The 21,908-nt window shown below is 37.3% G+C and overlaps 1 protein-coding gene across 6 annotated transcripts in view; it reads right to left on the reverse strand.

Moving 5' to 3' along the window:
* LOC114031544 (interactor protein for cytohesin exchange factors 1-like) overlaps positions 1 to 21,908 on the reverse strand; it is a 193,332-nt gene that overhangs the window by 44,045 nt on the left and 127,379 nt on the right. For 5 of the 6 annotated variants that reach the window (XM_027846686.1, XM_027846688.1, XM_027846685.1 and 2 more), the window contains 4 exons: positions 18,590 to 18,663; positions 16,700 to 16,771; positions 8,603 to 8,661; positions 6,462 to 6,550 (listed from right to left, as the gene is read on the reverse strand). In XM_027846686.1, the coding sequence (XP_027702487.1) occupies positions 6,462 to 6,550; positions 8,603 to 8,661; positions 16,700 to 16,771; positions 18,590 to 18,663 (294 nt within the window). The remainder of the gene's footprint in view (positions 1 to 6,461; positions 6,551 to 8,602; positions 8,662 to 16,699; positions 16,772 to 18,589; positions 18,664 to 21,908) is intronic. The other variant, XM_027846690.1, reaches the window with a different exon arrangement.

The following is a 21,908-nucleotide window of genomic DNA, read 5'->3' on the forward strand; positions in this document are numbered from 1 at the left end:
GTGTGTGTGTGTGTGTGTGTGTGTGTGTGTGTGTGTGTGTGTGTGTGTGTGTGTGTGTGTTGAGAGAGACTGCTATTATCTCACCTTGGCTGAAAGTACAGTAGGTACACATGGGACCAATTCCACTATTGATCAGCATGGAAGCTTTAACCTGCTCCATTTTTCCCACCTGTACCAGTTTATACCTCCTTATAGGCAGCCTACGCTACTCAAGGACCACCATGTTGGTGCCAGACCAGTGCAAACACCTCATCAGCTTTAGCCCTACCGCAGATAAGAATTTCCAGGCTCAAGTAAGCCACCAGCCCCAGCTTCCCCAATAGTATGAATTACAGGCATGTATCCCCATACCTACTCCCATACATCCTTCCTACTTTTTCTTATTTTGTGTGATTCTTGTCCATGTTCTATATATCCTCAAAAGAAATCTCAATGCTCTGGAAGCCTTTCTTCTAGGTTTTTCTTAACATGTTGTGGGCACTAAGTCCACAAATCTGTCTTTTTCTCTCTCCCTTATCTTCCCCCTTTCTCTTCCTTCTCTTTTTCTTTCTATTCCTCTACTTCCTCTCCTTCCCTTCCTTCTTCTTCCTCTTCTTCTTCTTCTTCTCTCTCTCCCTCCCTTCCTCCTTCCCTCCAGATACCTCTTTTTTCTGATCATACATTCCATTTCCTAAGTAATACTTTTTATACCATATCCAATATATAGGACATCACTGGAAATAGGTTGTAGACCAGTGCTGTCAAACTCAAATAGAAATGGAGACATTAAACCACACATACATAAGAACCTTAAAGGCCACTAATTGACTTAGAAAACTACTTATCAACATTATGTTATCATGCATTTTTTTTTATTTTGTGGAGTATTTCCCAATTACATTTTAATCTAGTTTGGTGGCACTCAGGAGGGGCCGTGAATTTGGCACCTCTGTTGTAGACTACTTAAGGCCATCATGCAGCTATCTCTTCATCATCCTTTGGGTCATCCACAATTTGCATTCTATAGAGATTGCATTGTTCCATCTGTGTTGTCCATCAGTGGCCAGTGTTTATTTCTGATAAATGGATTGATGCACTACCATAACAGACTATCTAACTACATGTCACAAACTACTCTAGACAAAAAATATTTTTCATCCATTAAAATTTTTAATGCACGGTTTGTTAAACAACTTCTGCATAATTATGGATCGCATTAAAACAAAAAGAACAATAGATCACTTATTTTAAATCCCCACTACTAGCCTTATGAGGACTAATCAGGAGGACAGGTGTATTGCCATTACCCTCTGGATCAAGAGTCAATAAGTGGAAGCCCCCCAAAGATTACTCTTTCCTCTCTTCTAAAGATGGCTGTGTCCATTGCAGACAGAAATGCATCTTCTTCTTGTATTTAAAAGTGTTACCGTACTATTTTTCTTAAAAATACAAGTGTGTTCCTATGAGTAAACCATGATTCCAGATAAAGAAGTATTTTTATGTTCTTATCAGATGGTTCTCAATATCTAATAGAGTTCAAGGGTTCTTCCAGACTTGCTTTATAGGTGTATATATGCATATTTATACACATGATATGTCATACATATAATAGATATATGTAAATGTAGATGTATATCATGTGTATCCAGCTGCCCATTCAATTTAATATCATAGAATCATAAAATCTTAATGCTTGAATCACTCACAAAGATATCATATAATCCAATTTTCTCATTTTAGAGACAAAGAAATTGAGACCCTAAAAGGTTAATGGCTTACCTTGATCAAATAATAAAGGGCAGAGCCAGGATTAGAACACAGACTATCTGCCCCACTCAACCCCCCACTACTCTAGGGCTCTCTCTATTAGGTATCATTCTGTTTCCCTTTATACTTACTTTTGCCATGATTCAAAAAGACACATTAGTTAATATAGACTGATATGCTATACAAGCATGCTTCAAATCATTTTGGGGAACAGACTAATAACCAATAAAAACCAAGCCTAACATTTATCTTTCAATAGTTCAAATTTCTTCTTCATTTGGTTCTAGCTTCAGAATCTCCAGGACTTGATCAAGATTCTTAGTATGAATAGGTTGACCCCAAACCAATATGTCCTTGTCTTAAAAGAAAGCAATCTCTCCTCCCAACTTCATGTGCTATTTCTAATGGTCTGATTGTATAAATTTTTAAGTCAGTCAATTATCTTCCCATACAATAAGTAATAAATTCTTAATATGTAAAACGCAATATCAAAGATCCCAGAATATCGTACCCAAAATGAGTGTCTTCAAGGTTTGGATGAGAGGGGAATAATGGAAAGAATTTACCAAAATCTTAATATTTTGTCAACCCATACCTTCTGCATGTTATGTTCTGCTGTAATAAACACAATATGGAATCAAATCAACAACAAATATTTATTGAGCACCCACTATATGTAAGACATTGTAGGGAATGTAAAGAAATATACTATAGGAAATTATACTAGAAAAACCACTGATGTGGAATTAAGATCCCCTGTATTTCTTGCCTTTACAATCCGCTTGATTTAGATTTACTGGGTGGCAAAGAATTGGAAATTGACAGGATGCTCATCAATTGGCTAATGGCTGAGCAAGTTGTGGTATATGAATGTAATGGAATACTATTGTTCTATAAGAAATGATGAACAGGCTTTCTTCAGAAAAACCTGGAATGACTTGTATGGTCTGATGCTGAGTGAAGTGAGCAGAACCAAGAGAAGGTTGTACACAGTAACAGCCACGTTGTGCAATGACTAATATTGATAAACAAGGATCTAAGACATCTCCAAAGGCCTCATGATGGAAAATGCTATCCACATCCAAAGAAAGAACTTTGGAATTTGAATGCAGATCAAAACATACTATTTGCTATTTTTTTCTCTTCTGTTTAGTTTTGTTTCCTCTTTCTGGTGGTTCCTCCTATTGGTTCTAATTTTTACTTACAATATCACTAATCTGAAAATATGTTTAATATGAATGGATATATATATATAGCCTATATCAGACTGTGTGCCATCTTGGGGAGGGTGGTGGGGAGAAAGGGGGAGAAAAATTTTAAACTCAAAAGCATATGGAAGTGATTGTTGATAAATCAAAATAAATTAATTAATAAAAAGAAAAAAAATTAGATTTACTGGAGGTAGAAAGGGAAAATACCTCTTGTATCCATCCATCCATTTCTTTCCATTCTCAATTCCCCTATTTAGGTTCTTATGTTTGTACACTTGGATTTTTGCAGTATTGCCATAATTGTCCTCAGTTTCCTCATCTATAAAATGGGGATAATGAAACTTGCATGCTCTTCCTCACTTGGTATACAACTACTTCATAAATGTGAGCTATCATCAATACGATAGATATGATAAGATTACTTAGTAAGAAATGGCACCACCAAATGCCTTTCAGCCTATAATGTAATTCTCAGGAAGGAGACCAACACAATTCCAAGGCAACGTGGGCCTTTGAGAAGTCATATAGTTCAGTCCCTTGTTTTTAAGGTTTACTGTTAAACTATGATTGGGGGGCAGAGCAGAAGTTGAAGAGGAGCAAATTTCAGCTTCATCTAAGAAAAAAACCTGCTAACCTGCTAAAAAAAACCTGCTAACAAAGTTATCCAAAAGTGGACTTGGCTACATCTTCACTGAAAATTTTTAAGGAGTAGTGTGGATGACTGGGGCAGCTAACTGAAGCAGTGGATAGAACTCGAGGTCTGGAGTCAGGAAGATTCATCTTCCTGAATTTAAATCTGGCTTCAGACACTATGTGACTTTGGGCAAGTCATTTAACCCTGTTTTACCTCAGTTTCCTCATCTGTAAAATGAGCTGGAGAAGGAAATGACAAATCACTCCAGTATCTTTGCCAAGAAAACGCCAAATGAGGTCACAAAAAGTCAGACATGACTGAAAATGATTGAACAACATGGATGATTTTGTCAGAGAAGTCACAGAAGGCATTTTTGCTCATACATGGACTTGGACGAACTGGCCTCTAGGATTATGGGAAACTATAGATATATGCTTATCCTAACCAAGGAACGTGATATCCTCATTTCTTTGGGTAACTCATTCAAATAGATATTAACCCTTACCATCAAAAAGTTCTTTGAGTGCTGGATATAGAGTCAAGAAGACTGAATCTGAATCCTGCCTCAGACACTTAGTTTGGTAACCCTGGGCAAGTCATTTAACCTCTTAGCCTCAGTTTCCTTATCTGTAAATGAAGATAATGATAGCACCTAACTCAAAGAGCTGATGTAAGAATCAAATGAGGTAACATGTGTAAAGCACTTTGCAAATCTTAAAGGTGTCATATAAATACTACCTATTATTATGATTAGAAAAAGCACAAAGTTGAGTGGATGGCAATGCTGTAACATCAGAGCAAACTGTGATGAAGTACTTAGCATGTTTCTCTTTTTATTTCGTTATAAGGGCTCTGTGATTTTTAAAAATGCATCCTCTTTTTTCTCAGGCAAACCTGTCAGAGTGGCTGCTAAAACTGTAAATGACAATCATCAGATGAAAAGAATCAGAAGGAAAGGGGGAAATTGCAAAGGGGAAAAAGGGGGGAAAGGGGAGAAATAAAAAAGAAAAATCACAAATGATTGGAATGAGAGAAAAACTTAGGTCTGATATTTCTAGAAGAAATGCTAAGTCTTCCTTTCAAGCAGCTTCTTCCACTCCCAGGCAAAGTGAAGGGACAGAAATGAGCAAATGCAGGGGGACAAGCCCAGAAAAACATCCAGGTTTCTTCCTAGCAAGTCAGAGAATGATTATTCCTAATGAGAAATAAGCTAAAAGACAAGCTATGAAGGAAAAATTAGGAATTCAGGTAAAATCAGGTAGATTTCAAGAGAGGAGGTACTCAATAAGACTGCTACCGATTTTCAAGGGGTAAAAGACTCAGATCAGGCACAGCTAGAAGTCAGTTAAGAAATGATACCTATTATTAAAGACATTCCTTTGTATCATAAGTCAAGTTGAAAAACCTCATTATTTAACCATTGGTGTGTGACTGTCACATAAGTTTAACTGTAAAGAGAGGTGTTTGTCCATCCCTCCTTTCCACCCACAGTCATCTGAGCCTCCCTTCTAAGATTATCTTCATTCTTTGTAGCTTTTGTGAGTGGGACTTTTTTTTTACATTCTGTCTCCCCCATTAGAATATAAGTTCCTCGAGGACAGAGACTGTTTTTACTTCTTCTTTGTATCATCTAAGCTTAGCACAGTGTTTGGCACATAGCAAATGCTTAAAAAATGCTTGTTGATTGATAAAAAGTGAAACTTTCTGATCCCAGCAGCTGAACCTTACCAAGGCCCACATGGCCATGACTTGGGCAAGTCACTTAAACCATCTGGGTTTCAGTGTCCCCACATGGAAAAAAGGGCTCCTTTACAGTTCCAGATCTATGATCTAGTTATTGTCCCTTTCTGACAAACTATGAAAATTGCAAGTATTATTGCTAAAACAAGAAAATTAAATAAATCCTCAGATAAGGAAAGTGCAAGACTGATGCCCCAGAGGGAACAGCTTTATTAAATCAACACTGTAAATGACAACTGGAAGTCCCCTATATGCCCAGAAGCTAAAAGAATTTCCACGGGGTCTAAGACAAAGCATAAAATGACCCCAAACAAAATTTAACAGTTTTTGCTGTTCTCATTTCCTTATATTGAATGTGTATGAGAGTTTATTTGGGCATGGCTTTTAAACATACATGGGTTTTGATATAAAGCTCTGTATTCTTAGACAAGTAATATAAGTAGGAGCCTTGAGAGCAAGTGAGGGAGGAATTGGTTTGATAAGTATAGCTGGGCAACTGAAAATACACATAAGCCTGTTTTTATGTAAACCTATATTTACTTACTAAATACTTATTGAGCAATATAGGCAATGCAAAAACAAAAGGTATTAATTATTGAGCAATATAGGCAATGCAAAAACAAAAGGTATCAATAAAATATATTTTTAAATACGCTTATTAAATCACTAACTTGGAGTCTAGCACTTTGTTGTCACACAAATAAGAAGTTATTATCATCCCTTCTAATTTGAGTTACAAGTGATCCAGATTAAAAGACTTTTTTCCGTACTGGAGCTCTTCATTATCTATCTAAGTTGGTTCTGAATTGGTAAACTGGAAGCTTTTAATATTCTGGTCTGAGTCCTCTGCACTCTCCTCTTAGAAATAATGACATATCTGAGATACTCACTTATGCACACGGATGCTGAGTTTGTCATATCAGCGTGTTGCCATGGAGAAGGCTGCAAATCGGCATCCAGGAGGACCACAAGGTTATAAATGACTAAATAAACACCTGCCCATTTGGTAGACACATTAAGTTACTGCATCATTTAAGAGTTATTAGTCATCGATACATTATACAAAGAGGGTGGAATGACGTTAATGCCAATGTAGCAACGACAAGCAGGCTAATTACTATTACACACACCAAATGCGATGGAGGCTCAGCAGAGTAGGGAGGGGGCGGCGTCTCCACAGCTATTTCGGGATCCTCATGTTCACTTTCACTGTAGCATTCTGCAATGAAAATGGAAGTGCTCAATTGTTTTTTGGGTTTTTTTTAAATAAATCACCACTGCTCATTCCATAAAGCATCAGCTAAGATATTTTTCTGGCCAATTTTCTTGCAAAGGTCAACACACACCAAATTCATTTCTCCTGCACAAAATGCCATGCCTAGGGATCTGCCTACTTTGAGGAAAGAGAGACAAAAATGAGAGGGAGTGGGCTGGTTTCATTGTGCTGGGTTTCTTTAAATGGTTTTAAGATCAGGTAAGAACAAGCCTTTCAGATCCTCTTAATTTCACTTGAAATGCAAAGAAGACCACAATCAGAAAACTTTTCTTGCTATCTGCCCACCCTGTAGGATAGATTCTATAAGCTATTGTATAAAGTAAGGCAGAGGGGAGACAGAATTCCCTCTCCAAAGCTAATTTTCCTGGTCTCCATCACCAGCCTAGCTATTGGGAAGCCTGAAATTGCCAAGATGGTTATAGGAGAAAACAGTTCATAGTGACAGCCACGGTCGAGTAGTACTCTGCACAGTACTCCTGCTCTCCCAGCAGGAAGACTATCATAAATGCCCAGTTGGTGACCACAGCTAATCATCAAGCCAATCAATTTGTGATTTTTTTGGTTGGCCAAAACATCCTTTTATGCCCTTCCCCCATCTCCACTTTGCCTTTGGCCTGTATGAAATATCAGCATGTATTTGTTTTCTCTCAGCTATATATACCACTGCTGTCCGAGGGTGGGTGTTTACACAATTTGAGTGCTCAAGGGGCCCCAAGGGTCCTGGGTGACTTGAGAAAGGATTGTGGTTTTAGGAAGATATTGAAAAGACACAATCGTATGCAGTTCATAGAAGCTATTGAGTGATCATTAATGTTTACCCCTGTATGAAGTATTCTACAGTTCCCTTGGCAGAGCTGTATTTATCTTGAGTTATACTCAACATAGAAATCCTTTGGGTTTTTTCTAATACTATGTGTGCATTTTGGAAAACTGTAGACATTAACTTCTGAAGGGTTACAAATATTTCTAGTAATACTGAACTTGTTATCTAATTCTCCAGAAACTCTTCGCAATTTTTGTCTATGTATATTTGAGGCCTTAAAAAAAAGGGGGAAAAGGAAGAAGAAAAAAAAAAGATCAGGGAAGAATAGGTAGCTGCAGCAAATGCGTATGGAGAGGGAGAATCCATTTCTAGGTTGCAGAGTCCACACCCTTTTCATTTAAAAGTTTAAGTTTTGTTCTTGGAGCCTTCTAGTGCAGGGCTGCTTAATATTCTTTGTGTCATGGACCCCTTTGGGAGTCAGGTGAAGCCTGCAGACCCCTTTTTAGAATAATATTTTAAATGCATAAAATAAAATATATATTATAAAAGAAATCAATTACATGAAAATATAGCTACGAAAAAAATTTTAACAGTTTCACAGACCCCAGGTCAAGAACTAAAATGTAGTAATTATTTGGAAAGGACTAGAGACTCTCAAGTCTTTTGAAGTATGAAAGTTCTAGGTAGACCCATACGATGAGACTTCCTACTAACACCATTTCAGGTCCTGCCATCCCTTTATAATTCTTTCAGGAATTAGCAGCATACCCACCTAGCACATATGCTAAAATACAAGAGAGGAAGCCGTAGGATGGAATGTTGTCGGGCTGAGAGCATGACTAGATCAGTAAAAGGGGTGTCTGTCTGGGTCTGAGCTGTCATAACTACAGAAGTAGGGAAATAAAACATTTATACTGGCAATTGCTTTCAGTGCCAATGAAACTTATAGCTGCTATGTGGGTGAAATAAGGGTAACAACATACTTATAGCCAAAATAAACTGGTACAGTACACTCATCTTTCTGCTCCTTTCCTTTCTCTCTTCATCTCTATTCCTCCCTCCCTCTTTCCCTCTTCCTTTGGTTCTTCCTCTTCCCTTCTCTTTCTCTCTAATTTTAAGGAAGGTCAAATTCAGATGTGATATATACACTTCACCTGCATCAGGCCCATTCTATTTCCATTTACCTAATCACCTCCCACTATAAATAGCCATAGGTTTAAAATAAAGCATACCTTCTTCTTTTCCTGTGGATGCAAGACGGATTACAGCTAACCCAAGCTTATTTAACCACCTAAAATTCAAAATAGAAAGCAAAAATTTGATATGACAGACTTTAATGATCATAGAGAAGCCCAATGCCCCTACAACCAAATTGGTACCCCAGCTTCAAACCCCTCACTGGGTCTTCTTCCCCAGACATCTGCAGCAAGAGATTACTTCAGTCCTGGTGCTAAAGTGAATCCCAATTTCTACCCAATATCTCTATGGGAATAGAAAAGGGCAATAATTCAAGAGGATTTTTTTTCCTGGTAGTTTATTGATGAAGACATACAACCTTCATATAACCCTACAAAATGGGAGTCTAAAGCTTTCTCATAACTTTTGTATTCAGGCCATCCTTGGTTGTGAACAACAACTGGCCAATTGGTTCAGAGCAGCAACGAAGTTGCATAGCTTTCTAGGGCATCCTAAGTACTAAAACCAAATATAACTTCTTTTGAAAGTGTCCATTCCAATAATTTGTCATCACTTTGAATTCTAAATACTTGACTCAGTTGATCATCAAAGTAACATCTCCTTGACTTCAAATGACTATATAGTTCTCTTTGGGAAGACTTGGGGTGTACATAATACTTTAAGATATTTCCACATTTAATGACTAAATCACTAAAATCTGACTATGACAATTTATGATATCCTTTAATTTGTGAAAGATATAGTTTTTGAAAAGTTAAATAAAATGCAAACATTTGAAGATCCTGTTTTCCATTTACTTTTTTTTAAATAGAGATGTGTTCCTATGAGGAAACATTCCCCCATTACCTCATTTTCAAAATTTCAGCTAGAAACAAAATGACATTATTCTTAGAGTAGATGACCTGGATTAAGACCCCAGCCCTGTCACTTACTACCTGTATGAGGCCTTGGGAAAGTCATTTAACTTCTCCACATCATGGTTTTCAGATCAATAAGAGGAAAAGATTAGAATACATGATCTCAGTGTTTTCTTCAAGCTCTAAAATCTAAGATTCTATGATAATGCTAGACATGGTCAAACTCTATTAGGATTGTGCTTATTAATATTCCAGCACCATGTTACACTGAGGCATATCAAAACATCTGGAAGAAAGAAAGGAAGAAAAAGGAAGGAAGGAAGAAATAAAAAGAGAGACAGAGAATGAAGGAAAGAAAGAGGAAAGAAAAGAAACCAAGAGTTTCTCTAGCATAGCAAATAATCTCTCTCTTCCATATCTTATTTTTAACCAACTCTGAATCATGCCAGCAGTAGGGTAAAGGTAACCATGGTGGTTTCCATAGAACTACAGACCTCAACAATCAATCAATCAACAAGCGTTTTTGAAGAATTTGCCATGAACCATGTACTAGGAGCTATGAGGTACAAATACAACAAATGAAACAATACCCACTTGCACAAAGTTTATGTTCTAATGAGAGAAATCACTTTGATGGACATTTTAAGAGAAAAGTGATGCCAGCACCAACATGATGGCACAAGAGCCTGATCACTTTCTATTCAGGAGTGATAAGGTAATATGTAATTAGTCTATTTAGAAACTCCATAATGGCAAAATCTGAGTTTGCAGATAATGTGAGGGTCTTGTTTTGTTTCATCCCATATAGATCAAGCAATAAAAAGTTGAAATGGTGGAAAAAAAAGAATTTCAAGTTGTGAAACAAGTTCACAGAAATAAGGAAGGGGTTTCCCAGTTCATAAAAGCATAGTAATTTACCAGAGTTTTGGCAGAAAAAAAAAACCACCACCACCATCATACATCTATTAGTCCCTATCCATTGATGTTATTGTTGTTTAGTCATTTTCAGTCGTGTCCAGTGCTTCATGACCCCATTTGGGTTTTGGGGTTTGTTTGTTTTTTGGCAAAGATATTGAACTGGTTTGCCATTTTCTTCTCCAGCTCATTTTACAGATGAGGAAATTAAGGAAAACAGAGTTAAGCGACTTGCCCAGGATCACATAGCTAATAAATACATGAGGCTGGATTTGAACTCATGTCTTTCTGACTCCAGGTCTGGCATTCTATCCACTGCACTATCTGCACCCTATCCATCATAAAGAGAAAAGGTTATCGCAGCCTCAATCACCAATGTACACAAAACAGTAATCAATTACGAGAAATCGGCTTTTGATTAAGATCTTTTATTTGCCTACTGAGTTTCTAGAACTCACTGACTTAGATCATTCCCTTCACCAAGAATTTTCTAAAATATTAAGGCTATAAGAAAGCATCCATTTGTGGTTGAATGGATGGTTACACAAAAGGATACACAGCTATGGAGAGAGAAGATGGCAGATGTTTCCTGGGTGTTTGTTGTACATTCCTTTGATGTGAATGTGTGTGCTAGCATAGCATGTGTGTTGAGACATCAGTGCACAAAATCCAAGCATTCTTATTTCAGACACTCTGGTAGAAAAGCCTGCTTCTATCCCCAGACTGAATTTAGAAACTGATTCTTCTCATTGCAATTACTTCCCCATGTGTTTTTAAATTGAGGGTAACTGCAAAATATGAGGGGTTTCTATTAACCTTAAGTATTTTTCCCTCTGGCCTCTAGGATAGATATGCAGCTACTCAAACAAAGCTGTTACCCATGGAGACAAAGCTCTAAAAATGGAAATGACATCTAAAAGTGGTCTCTCTTTCTCGTTAAGTGTATCTGTTCTGATTTTGAGAAATATTTACATTATTTCTTCTACATCAATGTTTCAAAAACGCAGTGACTTTGTCAACATGGTTATCCACTCCACTGTTACAAATCACAAATCTTCTGTGACCTGGTAAACCTTGATAACAGTGGCAGCTGAAAAGATTCATCATTCCATGCATGGCAAATCTAGTGATGAGTTTCTGGGTGCTTAGCTACGGTAAGTGTCAGAAAACACTACTGTCAATGGATCAGTTAATAAAACCTTTGAGTTTAGGTGGTACCTTCTAAGTGTAAGCTTCATTTGCCTAGCACACAAGAAGCCAAAATCAACTCTGCATCCTGATGCTACACACTCTGATGAAGCCCTGGAGGAGAGCTTTAGTGAACAGTTTATCAACCGGTTAAAAATCAGAGCACTACAAAAGGTAGCTACATTCTCTTCCATCTCAGAATTATCACTGAATCAATCACTTACTGAATATCACAGACAAAATAGTAGGAAAGGTATAAGAGGATCTTAAATAATTCTATATGGACTGGGTAGGTTTGTGATCTCAGGCTGCTTCACTTCTTTATGGCATTCCTAGAGTTAAAAAAAATGCCTTAATCAGGCTCCTCAGAGTGAAAGGACACACGCAGCCACAGTTACCTTCAGTGCTACCTTTCTGACTTCTCTAAATAAATATAAACTAGAATGTTATTTTGACATGACAGTGAAAAGAAGTTTATAAATTGGTTCTGATGTTTGGATGTCTTTATATGGCAGCTGTGTTGTTGGGGTTTGGGGGGGTTGGTTCCCCTTTGCCATCTTAACAACATTTGTAATAGGGTTACACAAGACTCAGCAAAATAAGTCTCCCACTTAAAGCAGGTGCCAAGCAGTGTATGAACCTGATTTGAATCAGTGTTTTCAGACATGACAAATCTAAATGTACCTTTATCTGCACATGACAATTGCTCTTTATTATATGCTGAAAAAAACTACAAAATAGAGATCTACAGCGGCACGTACATTACTCTTTTTCTGTTCCATGTACGTCAAAATGCCCATTTTATTTGATGTTTGTTAAGATTAGAGTAAAAATAAGTTGGGAAAAAAAGAACGAAAACCAGTCGTTGCTAGAGACTACAGTGCTAGAGCCAAACATTAAGTCCTTAGTTCATAACAAGCAGATGTTGGGTGTTTTTTTAATCATTAAAATGTGCTTGCTTCATATTTTTTAATTTGGTAAACATGAGGAAATGCAACATTTTTCTAAAAAGTAATTAACTTACGTGCCTTTAGTAATTTTTTTTAATTTGGTAAATGTGAAGGAATGCAGCATTTTTCTTTGGAACAAATATATTATAAGTGAAATATGATCATTGTTTTTAAATGGCACATATAATTTCCACTGGCCACAACAGTCTTTGATCTAATGGGGTCTCCTTGGGGCACTTTTGCTCTTTTAATGTATAAACATCCCTTGCCTCTGATCTTGCTAAAGCATTGCCAGGGATTTGTTTATCTGATTGGCCAAGTGACACCCATTGTCACAAGGAAAAGAGATTTCTTGAAGGAATAAGACAGTACAGGTCAATTTGAAAGTGGGGAAAAGGAAGTTGGGGATGTGGAGCTTTGTCTAGCAGATGAAAATAATCACTAATACATGCGAAATGCTTTATTATTCCCAGATCCTCTGCAGACATGATCTCAGGGGAGCTCAAAACAACCCTGTGAGAGAAGAAGAGCAGCTATTATTATTCTAATATGGCCAATGTGGTCAAATGGGAGTCATCATGGGGAGATTATGGACATTGAGGATCGTAGCTAGTCCGAGAGGGAACCAAAGGCAAAATTCATCGATTTCATCACTTTGTCTAGGGCTGGCCCTCACTATTACAGAATACCTTCTACCTTCAAATACACAGAATATGTTCTGTTATACAGCAGAATCTAACCAATGGTACTTAAGATTTCTTTCGCAAATTAAAAGTTCCTTAACATTCAAGCCTTCTTCATGACTCCTGCTTTCACTTTGCTTAGTAGAAAAGAAATAAAATCAAGTCTCATTCAATTAGCGAACAAATTTTGGTACCTCAATCTAACGGAATACCACTAACTGAATGAGAAATATAAATAATTCAGAGAAATGAGAAGATGTATAAATTGATTCAGAAGTTAAAAAAAAACTCAAGAAACAATAGGCACAACGGCTACAATGTAAACAGTAAAAGCAGGTTTTTAAAAAACTGAGTGCTCTGTAATTATAATGACCAAGCTTGAACACAGAAAAGAATTGGTAAATGCACTTCCCTCCTTTCACTGCAGAAGTGGGAGAATATGGGCGTGGAAGGATCAATTTACTGTCAGATATGAACAATGGGTTGGTCAGTTTCATTGAACTGTTTTTAATTTTAGATTTTTTTTCTTGTTTCAGTCTTTGTTACAAGGTAAGACTTTAGTAGGCAAAGAGAGGAAGAATTTATTGGAAACGATGTGATACAAAAACAGAAACATTCATAAATTTGTTTAATAATAGTAATAACTGTCCTAATTGTTTAAAAATTTCTGTGCTTTGGCTTCCACCTAAATTAATAGCATTGATTTATCATTTTTTCAAAGCACTGCTTACTTGCTAAACAAAGCCAAAAAAAAAAAAAAAAAAAAGAAACCCTGGCTGGGACCATTCTTTATCCTATATTAGGCAAGATCATAAAATCAATCATTGATTTGGATGAGGAAGAAACCTTATAGCTCATCAGTCCAACCACACCACCTCATTTTCTAGACAAAGAAAACTGATTCTCAAAGGGTACTTATCCAAGGTCAAAAGGTAATAAGTAGCCAAGTTAAGCTTTAGTTCGAAGCCTGGCTGTCTCATCCCTTGCTTTGTTCCTTGTAGAACTGGGAACCCACAACCTTTTTGTGCTAAGGTGCCATGCTGCTCTTCACCTGAAGAGTGTTGATCCATCCATTACTGGGGAGGGAGGTAGCACTCCAAAAGTGTGTGACCTGGGTAAGGTGTGCTAAAAAGTAAACGCTGCTGGCAAGCCAGAGGATATAAGCCATGTCTTTACTACTTTCCCTCACAGATATTTGACAGGAAAGTGTGGACAGTGTAAGAAGAAATCATAGAATCACAGGATAATAGGAGTTGATAACTACCTCTCAGAACTTCTTCAACTGTGGGTTGCAACCCCATAGGGGTGGTGAAAAATTGGCAACAGTAAAAGGTTTCTGAATGTGCGATGACCAAAAATGAATTAAAAATCAAATGCATAACGAATCCAAGGTGTTTCTGGCAGCATTTGCCCATGTTGCATCACCCAACTTCACCGCAGCCTTGGTTCTGAAGACAAAGCATGTGCACTTTGCACTGCACATGCCCTCAGGCCATGCAATGCCAACCAACACTGCCAAAAAAGTGAAAAGGGATCTGAGTGGAATAAGTTTTTAAGACTCCCTGAATTCTTAATTCTTACCAGAATGATAACTCTCTTAACAAACCCCCTCTTGTGAGGGAAAATTGTTAAATTTATACCTCAGAAATCTTCCAAGGCTACAAATAGGGGCTTGATCTATTGTTTTTTTTAATTACACTTAAGAAAAGTGTAGAAAAAATATTAACAATGCAATTAAATTGGGGGGGGGGGTTGGGGTGGGGGGGGGGTGGAAGAACCAGCTGTTAAACATTTACTGATGGGAACCCATTGCCTTCCAAAGCAGCCTATTCCATTTTAGGGCTACCATAATTGTGAGGAAATTTTCCTTACATTAAGCTTAAATCTGCCTTTCTACAACCTCTATCCTCTCTGGCTCTAGAGCCAAACAGAAAAAATTGAATGCTTCTCCCAGATGATAATTCTTCAAATACATGGAGTCAATGTCTTGTCCTTCCCCATCCAAGCACTAAATCTTCTCTTCTCTAAACTAAACATCTTCATTTCCTTCAACCAATTCTCATATAGAATAATCTCAAGGCCCTTCACCATTCTGGTCTTTCTCCTCTGGACACAACCAATAAGGAAACTAGGGAAGCTCCTTGAAAATATGGATTGCTTCATTTTTTGTATTTGTACAGCAGCTAGGATAGTCCCTGGCATAAATAAATGCTTAATAAATGCCTGTTGATTGGTTGATTGGCAATAAACAGGTAATAAGAAAACATAAGTAATAAGGAAGCAATATATAAATATCAGATATGTCGTGACGGGAGTAAAGAGGTGAAACAATATACAAATATAAAAACAATATACAAATATCAGATGTGAAGAGAGTAAGGCAATCTCCTCTCATAAGTTTTGCTGCACCATATAAGTTCACAATCAATTAAAATCCACTCTAACTGCACACTGATATAAACCAGAGAGATGCCACCATCTGAATATCTATCACACACATTTTTAAAAGACAGAAAAAAGAAATGGGTTTAAATTAGAGAAAGAAATTTATACTATGAATAAAATCTTTCTGACAGCAAGTTTGTCAAAGGGATATGGCAGGAGGTTGTGGAGTATTCTGCCAAGAAAATCTTTAAGCATCTTATGGTGACAACCAAAAAGTATTTAATAAATGCCCACTTTCATATGGCTCCATGGTGAATAGCAGCTGAGATGTCACAGATGGCATCTGCTGAAAACAGAAATTTACTTGTGGTTCCATCTAGCCTCATTTTCCTAATTCTCTGATTTTCACAGCTTATATAATATTAACAACAGTGGCACCTTGAAGTGGCCACTATTTCCTCCTCCCTAATTTATTGTTCCTGCAGAAGCATCCCACAAGTTAATTTGAAAGAACTTAATTTTCAGGTGCATTTCTTTTCTAGCCCTTAGGCCTCCATACTATAGAGAAAAAAAAAATATGAAAACAACAGATAGGCTCTGGAAAAGACAAGGCTGGGAATATCAGAAGCATCAGAAATAGGAAATATACTTAAAATCAAAACTGACCCATGGGAATACTATTGTGCTGTAAAAAATGATGAAGGGGGCAGTTTCAGAAAAACTTGGGAAGACTCATATGAACTGAGAGAGTGCAATAAGCAGAACCAGAAAAACAACATATACAATAACAACAATGGAATGACCAACTATGACTCCAAAGTACTCATGACGAAACATGCTACCCACCTCCTGAAAAAGAGGTAATGGATTTAAGGTGCAGATTGATACATAAAATTTTCTGGACATGGCCAATTAAGGAATTTGTTTTGCTTGGCTATGCATATTGTGTCACTAGGATTTTTTTTTTCACCAGGAGGAAGAGAAGGTAGATTTTCATTAATTTTTTTAAAATGAGATTGAATTGTAAGAAATAAAAACAACCAAAAAAAAAAAAAACAAACACCTGACCCTTGCTTGGCATCCAAAAGGCCAAAATGTCACCAAAATTTATCTATGCCTACAAAGACTCATAAGCAGCTGTGTTATTTACTTACATGTTCATTTCCTGCACATTCTCTGCTGCAAAATAAAAAGTCTTGATCTGTGGGTGGCTGATCTTAAAAGCACTTGAAGGGAAAACAGCAAAGATACATGAAAAGTTAATGTAAAATAGAATTTGATGGATTCATAGCTATACCAGTAAAAATTATACTCCTTCCCCCTTTCTGTTTCAAGTTTAAAAAATAATTCTGACAAATTAAATGCTGCCTATTCCATTCCCTGGCTCCCACAGAGAGGTATGAGTCAATTCTTCCTGTCATCAAGAAAATAATATTAGTTAATAGTTAAGATATTCTCTTTAAAATAAGATTATACTGTTTGCATGTGGTCAAGAGTGTGGTGTTTGTGAATGCTTAAGACAATGAAAAGATGCAGGGGAAGGAGTTTCATCTTAGGATAACTGACCCAAATCTTTCAATCAAGATCCCTCCAACATACTCAGGAAATCTGGAAAGGTACCTGAAATTTCAGGCACCTGACTCCAAAGGGGTCTTTCAGAACATCACCTGATGGGAGGGTCCTGAGTTAAAAGCCTTGCCCAGTTACTCACATTTTGATATGATTTCTGGAGTTCCATTATAAAAAAAAAATACATGTATTCTAACCTGCTGTAATTAAAGTTCAAGGTAGACAAACAGTTATAAAATTCTCATATTTTCATTACTTAATAACAACCAATTCTATACATCCTAAATTCATGACAGACATAACACACTTCAACAAAAAAGAAAGAATAAAATTGATACTCATTTCAGTTTGAAACGAAAGCTTGAAATACTGAAATGAATCAGCAAAAGTTTTTCTGCAGCTATTTTAAATCGAAAGTCCCAAGTCATATGGCCAGACCATCATTGCTAACTAACCAAAAGCCACCTAAATCAATGCAAAACTGCAACATCCTGCTGCACCAATGCCCCCAACACCTAAAGGGTAGTTAGTACCTTCCACCCAGCTCATCCTTCTTGTTAAAAGTTATAAGACCTGGGGTAGGCTCTTGAAACATTAAGCTAGGATAACTATTACCATGGATGAATGCTGACTTTTGTTTGGACTAGAGAACAGATTAATTGAAAATGAAAGACAGAATGGGGAAAAGGGGGCAGAGAAGAGAGAGAAAGGAAGAGTGATCATTAGAGAAGCAGTAGTGAGACATTGGGATAGAAAGGGAAGGGTATTGGGAGTCAGGAAATTTAGTTTCAGTCTTAGTTTTATCTCGCCCAGCCATGTAATCTTGTACATGCTACATAATCTTTCTAGGCCTCATCAGCAAAATGAGGGGCTTGGACTGGATGACCTTGAGTCCCTTTTTCAGCTCTGAAACTCTCATGATCCCATTTTACCTCTGTATGCGAAGAATCTGTACTCAAACACTTGTTTCAGCAGAGAGCTAGCCTAGGATTAATGACCTGCCTTGGAAGATAAATGATTATCCATGACACAAATAGTTTCACAAAGAGTTTAAGTAAGAAAACTGCATCGTGGCCTTACTTGTCCTCATGCCTACAGTTATGTGGAGGGAGGTCTGCTGAATCTCCGTTACTAACTAGCACAGAATCTTGGCATCTGATCTCCTGACCTCTATAGCAGGATTTGCTTATGCAGTTCCCTCGCATCACAGAACACAGAGCTCCACTGTGGAATTTTATGGGGGGCTGTTAAAAGGCTGGTCATTTATCTCAGAATGCCAGTGTCCAACACACATGAAGAGAAACTCTTCTATTCCTAGTCAATTTTCCCAGGCTCCAGGTCTGCTCCCTTTATTAACTTCTAAACCACCACACCTTTATGAAGTCAGGATCCCACCTAGCCCAATGCACAGTGAACACGAATTAGGTGAATGTTAACATGGACCATGCAGGAATTTGTGATGGATGATGACTCACTGCTTTTTCTTGCATTCAGCAGCTCTATCCACAGCAAAATCTGGCAAGTTGATGAATCCATCAGCTTTCTCTGCCTGAAAGAAGTACAAATCACAAGTCTGAATTAGACATGCCTATCCTCAATGCATTTCATTACGATTAGACAAGCTGAATTTAGGAAGTGGGGTAAAGATAAGGAAATATGACTACAATAAATCTTAACAAAGGCCAACATGTTGTAATGGATAGAATGTTGGACATGGAGAAGAAGATTTGGGTTCAAATGCTTCCTCTGACTAGCTGTGTGATCCTGGACAAGTCACCATATCACTCTCATCCTCAGTTTTCTCATCTGTAAAATGGGGGTAAAAAAAATGTAGCTGGGTTGTCCAAGATCAAATGAGAAAATATATATAAAATGCTTTGTAAACCCTAAAAACACCACATAAAAACAAATCCAAGTTAGCATGTCAGTAGCTACTACATGCTAGGATATCTTCTCATCTACAAAAATTAGAACCTTCTAGTATCTTCTAGGTAGAGACACTTAGGAGTATGGAGGCATCAAGGTATTAAAGGTTTTTCCTCATGGGTGTAGATTAAGAAACCAAACACTATGCAGGCACACTGTGGGGAAAGTTTTAAATATTACAACACCTTGTTAATGGAAAATAGTGGTCATCTTCTATAATAAGCTCCTAGGATTATAGATTTAGAACTAGAAGGGAACTCAAAAGTCAGCTAGTCCAACTCTATCATTTTACATATGAAAAAATTAAGGAATGGGGAATGATTTGCCCACAGGGTCATATACTGAAATGTAAGGCAGGATCTCAACCCAGGTGCTCTGAGTCCAAAGTCAGCACTCCTACTGATACACCATGCTTCCTCCTGCTTTATTTTATAGTTGTTTTAAAAATTAAAATTAATATTTTAAGATTACAGTTTAACAGTAAGATGTGGCCAACCCAATCTGATCCAAGTGGAAGGACCTATGCCTGCTTTTGTCTCCTTGCTAAATATGACCTATATGCTAGGTCCTTCCACATAGGATCTCAAATCTTTTTTTAAAAATAAAACAAAATAAAACCCTGGCCCACTGGATGCAGCTATTGTGAATGGGGTGTTTTCCCCTTCCTGAATAACATTGAACCTTATTTTCTTACTTGAACTCAAGAGTCTGCACACACATCCCATCCCTTGGTTCCTAAAGCCCTGGATGAAGCCAGATTGCTCTGGAAAGATATGATAGCAGATTACACGAAAACCAGAGAAGACTCTTCTGATACACTCAACCCCACTTGCAGTGTGTCTTTGGGTAAGTCATGTTATTTCTCTGGGCCTCAGTTTGGTCATCTGTCAAATGAGAATCATCTCTGCTCTTCACATTTCACAAGATTATAGTAAAGATCAATTAAGATAATGGACGGATGGGAACATAAACTGCACAGTGCGACAAATGACTCAATAATATTATTGTCACTAGTAGTAATTTGACCCACAAAGCATATCTCCAAATACAGCCAGCAGGGTTAGGATAGTTAATATTTGAGAGACAAGAAATCTCTGCCTGTCACCTCCTAAGTTCCAGACCCTGGCAGGCAATTGAATGCTCTTTCTAAGATGTCATCAATGAAGGAAGGAATCATCTCTTTCTAAATTTTGTATTTGCCCGAAATAGTAATTGTGCACACAGAAGGAACTTAATAAATGACTACTGGAATGGAATTAAATGAATAGTAGTAGAGTCTCCTTTAGCAGATATTGCCAGTGATTCTGAGACAAGTTATCACCTCACCCCGTAGCAATTCAAAGCTGACAAAAATAATCTCCAAGTGCTCTGGGACTCCATGCCTTTCACTAAAATATGAACAATTGAAATACAGTCAAATTTTGATGAAGGGCTTGTCAAATTATAATAGAAAAACTAGAGTCAGAAATATGCAAACATTTATGAAATGAAACTATAAGAAGAATAAAACCAAAGAAAAGGAATTGAGAAAAATCCTCCATCAACCATTCAATGAAATAAAAAACCGAGGTATTGAAATTAGAATTTAAAATACTGTTACTGTTGGGGACAGATTCTGATTTACTAAAAGTAGCCTCTATATTGCAAATGAGGGGCAGCCTGGTAGAGTGGATACCGAGCCAGCCTTGGACTCAGTAAAATCAAGTCCTATCTTTGATATATCCTGGTGTGAGCCTAGACAAATCTTCCTTAACATCTCAGTACACTAGGCAATGGGCAGCTGGGTGGCACAAGTGGATAGAGTGCTGGGCCTGAAAGTCAGGAAGATCAGAGTTCAAATCTGTCCTCAGGTATGTGCTAACTGTGTGACCCTGGGCAAGTCACTTAATCCTGTTTGCCTCAGTTTCCTCATTTGTAAAGTGAGCTAGAGGAAGAAATAGCAAACCACTCCAGTATCTTTTGCTCAGAAAACCCCAGATGGGTTCATGAAGAGTCAGACATGACCGAAATGACTAAGCAACTCTTTAAGGTTTCATGAGCACAGTTGCAGATCTTTATTAGCAGAGGTTTCCTCACTGGAGGTTACCTAAACCAATGAAATTTAAAAAAAATTACATATCTGAAACTATACATACAATCACACACATAGGAACAGATACTTATACATTATGGCTATACTATATAGATTGTAATACATATAATATGCATACGTAATACATAATATATGCAATACCCTATATCCAGCAATATACTACAAGTTTCTACCATATGTATGTAAAACCCAGGGTCACCAGCATGACATGATGACCCATTGGTGATGAATCAAGTCTGTACCACATGTATTGCAATACATGTTATATCTATGTGACATACATATGCATATATATAATGTTATAACATATAATGCAAGTCTCCTCTACATGGATTGCTATAGATATAACTCAGGGTCACCTTAATGTCATAATGAAGTCACTACAATATGCATTTCAATTCTCCACTAAGTGTATTGTAAATCTCTCCCAAGGTTCTGCTCTGGGATTTTATCATGGAATGGAGGTGACCTGGGTTCCTGAGTGCTTTGCCAGAAAATCACAAGCTCTGAAAGTCTCTACCAAGCTGAAAAAGCTTCTTCTGACTCAGCAATGAACTTGGTTATCAGATTACCAGTCTTGATGTTAAGTTCATACAGGCCCATCATCAGAAGACTGGCCTCTAAATGATTTTTGTTGTTATTGTGTTAAATCACAGTAGCACATGAAGACTCTCTCTGAAGGTACAGAGAGGCTACAGATTATATTAGTAGAGAGATTGTTTGAAATATTTAATTATATCTGCAAAAACCCTGAAAAAGTAGACAGCATGCTAGAA

The sequence above is a fragment of the Vombatus ursinus genome, unplaced genomic scaffold (assembly GCF_900497805.2).
Source record: "Vombatus ursinus unplaced genomic scaffold, bare-nosed wombat genome assembly UNPS02015175.1, whole genome shotgun sequence".
Taxonomy (NCBI): Eukaryota; Metazoa; Chordata; class Mammalia; order Diprotodontia; family Vombatidae; genus Vombatus; species Vombatus ursinus.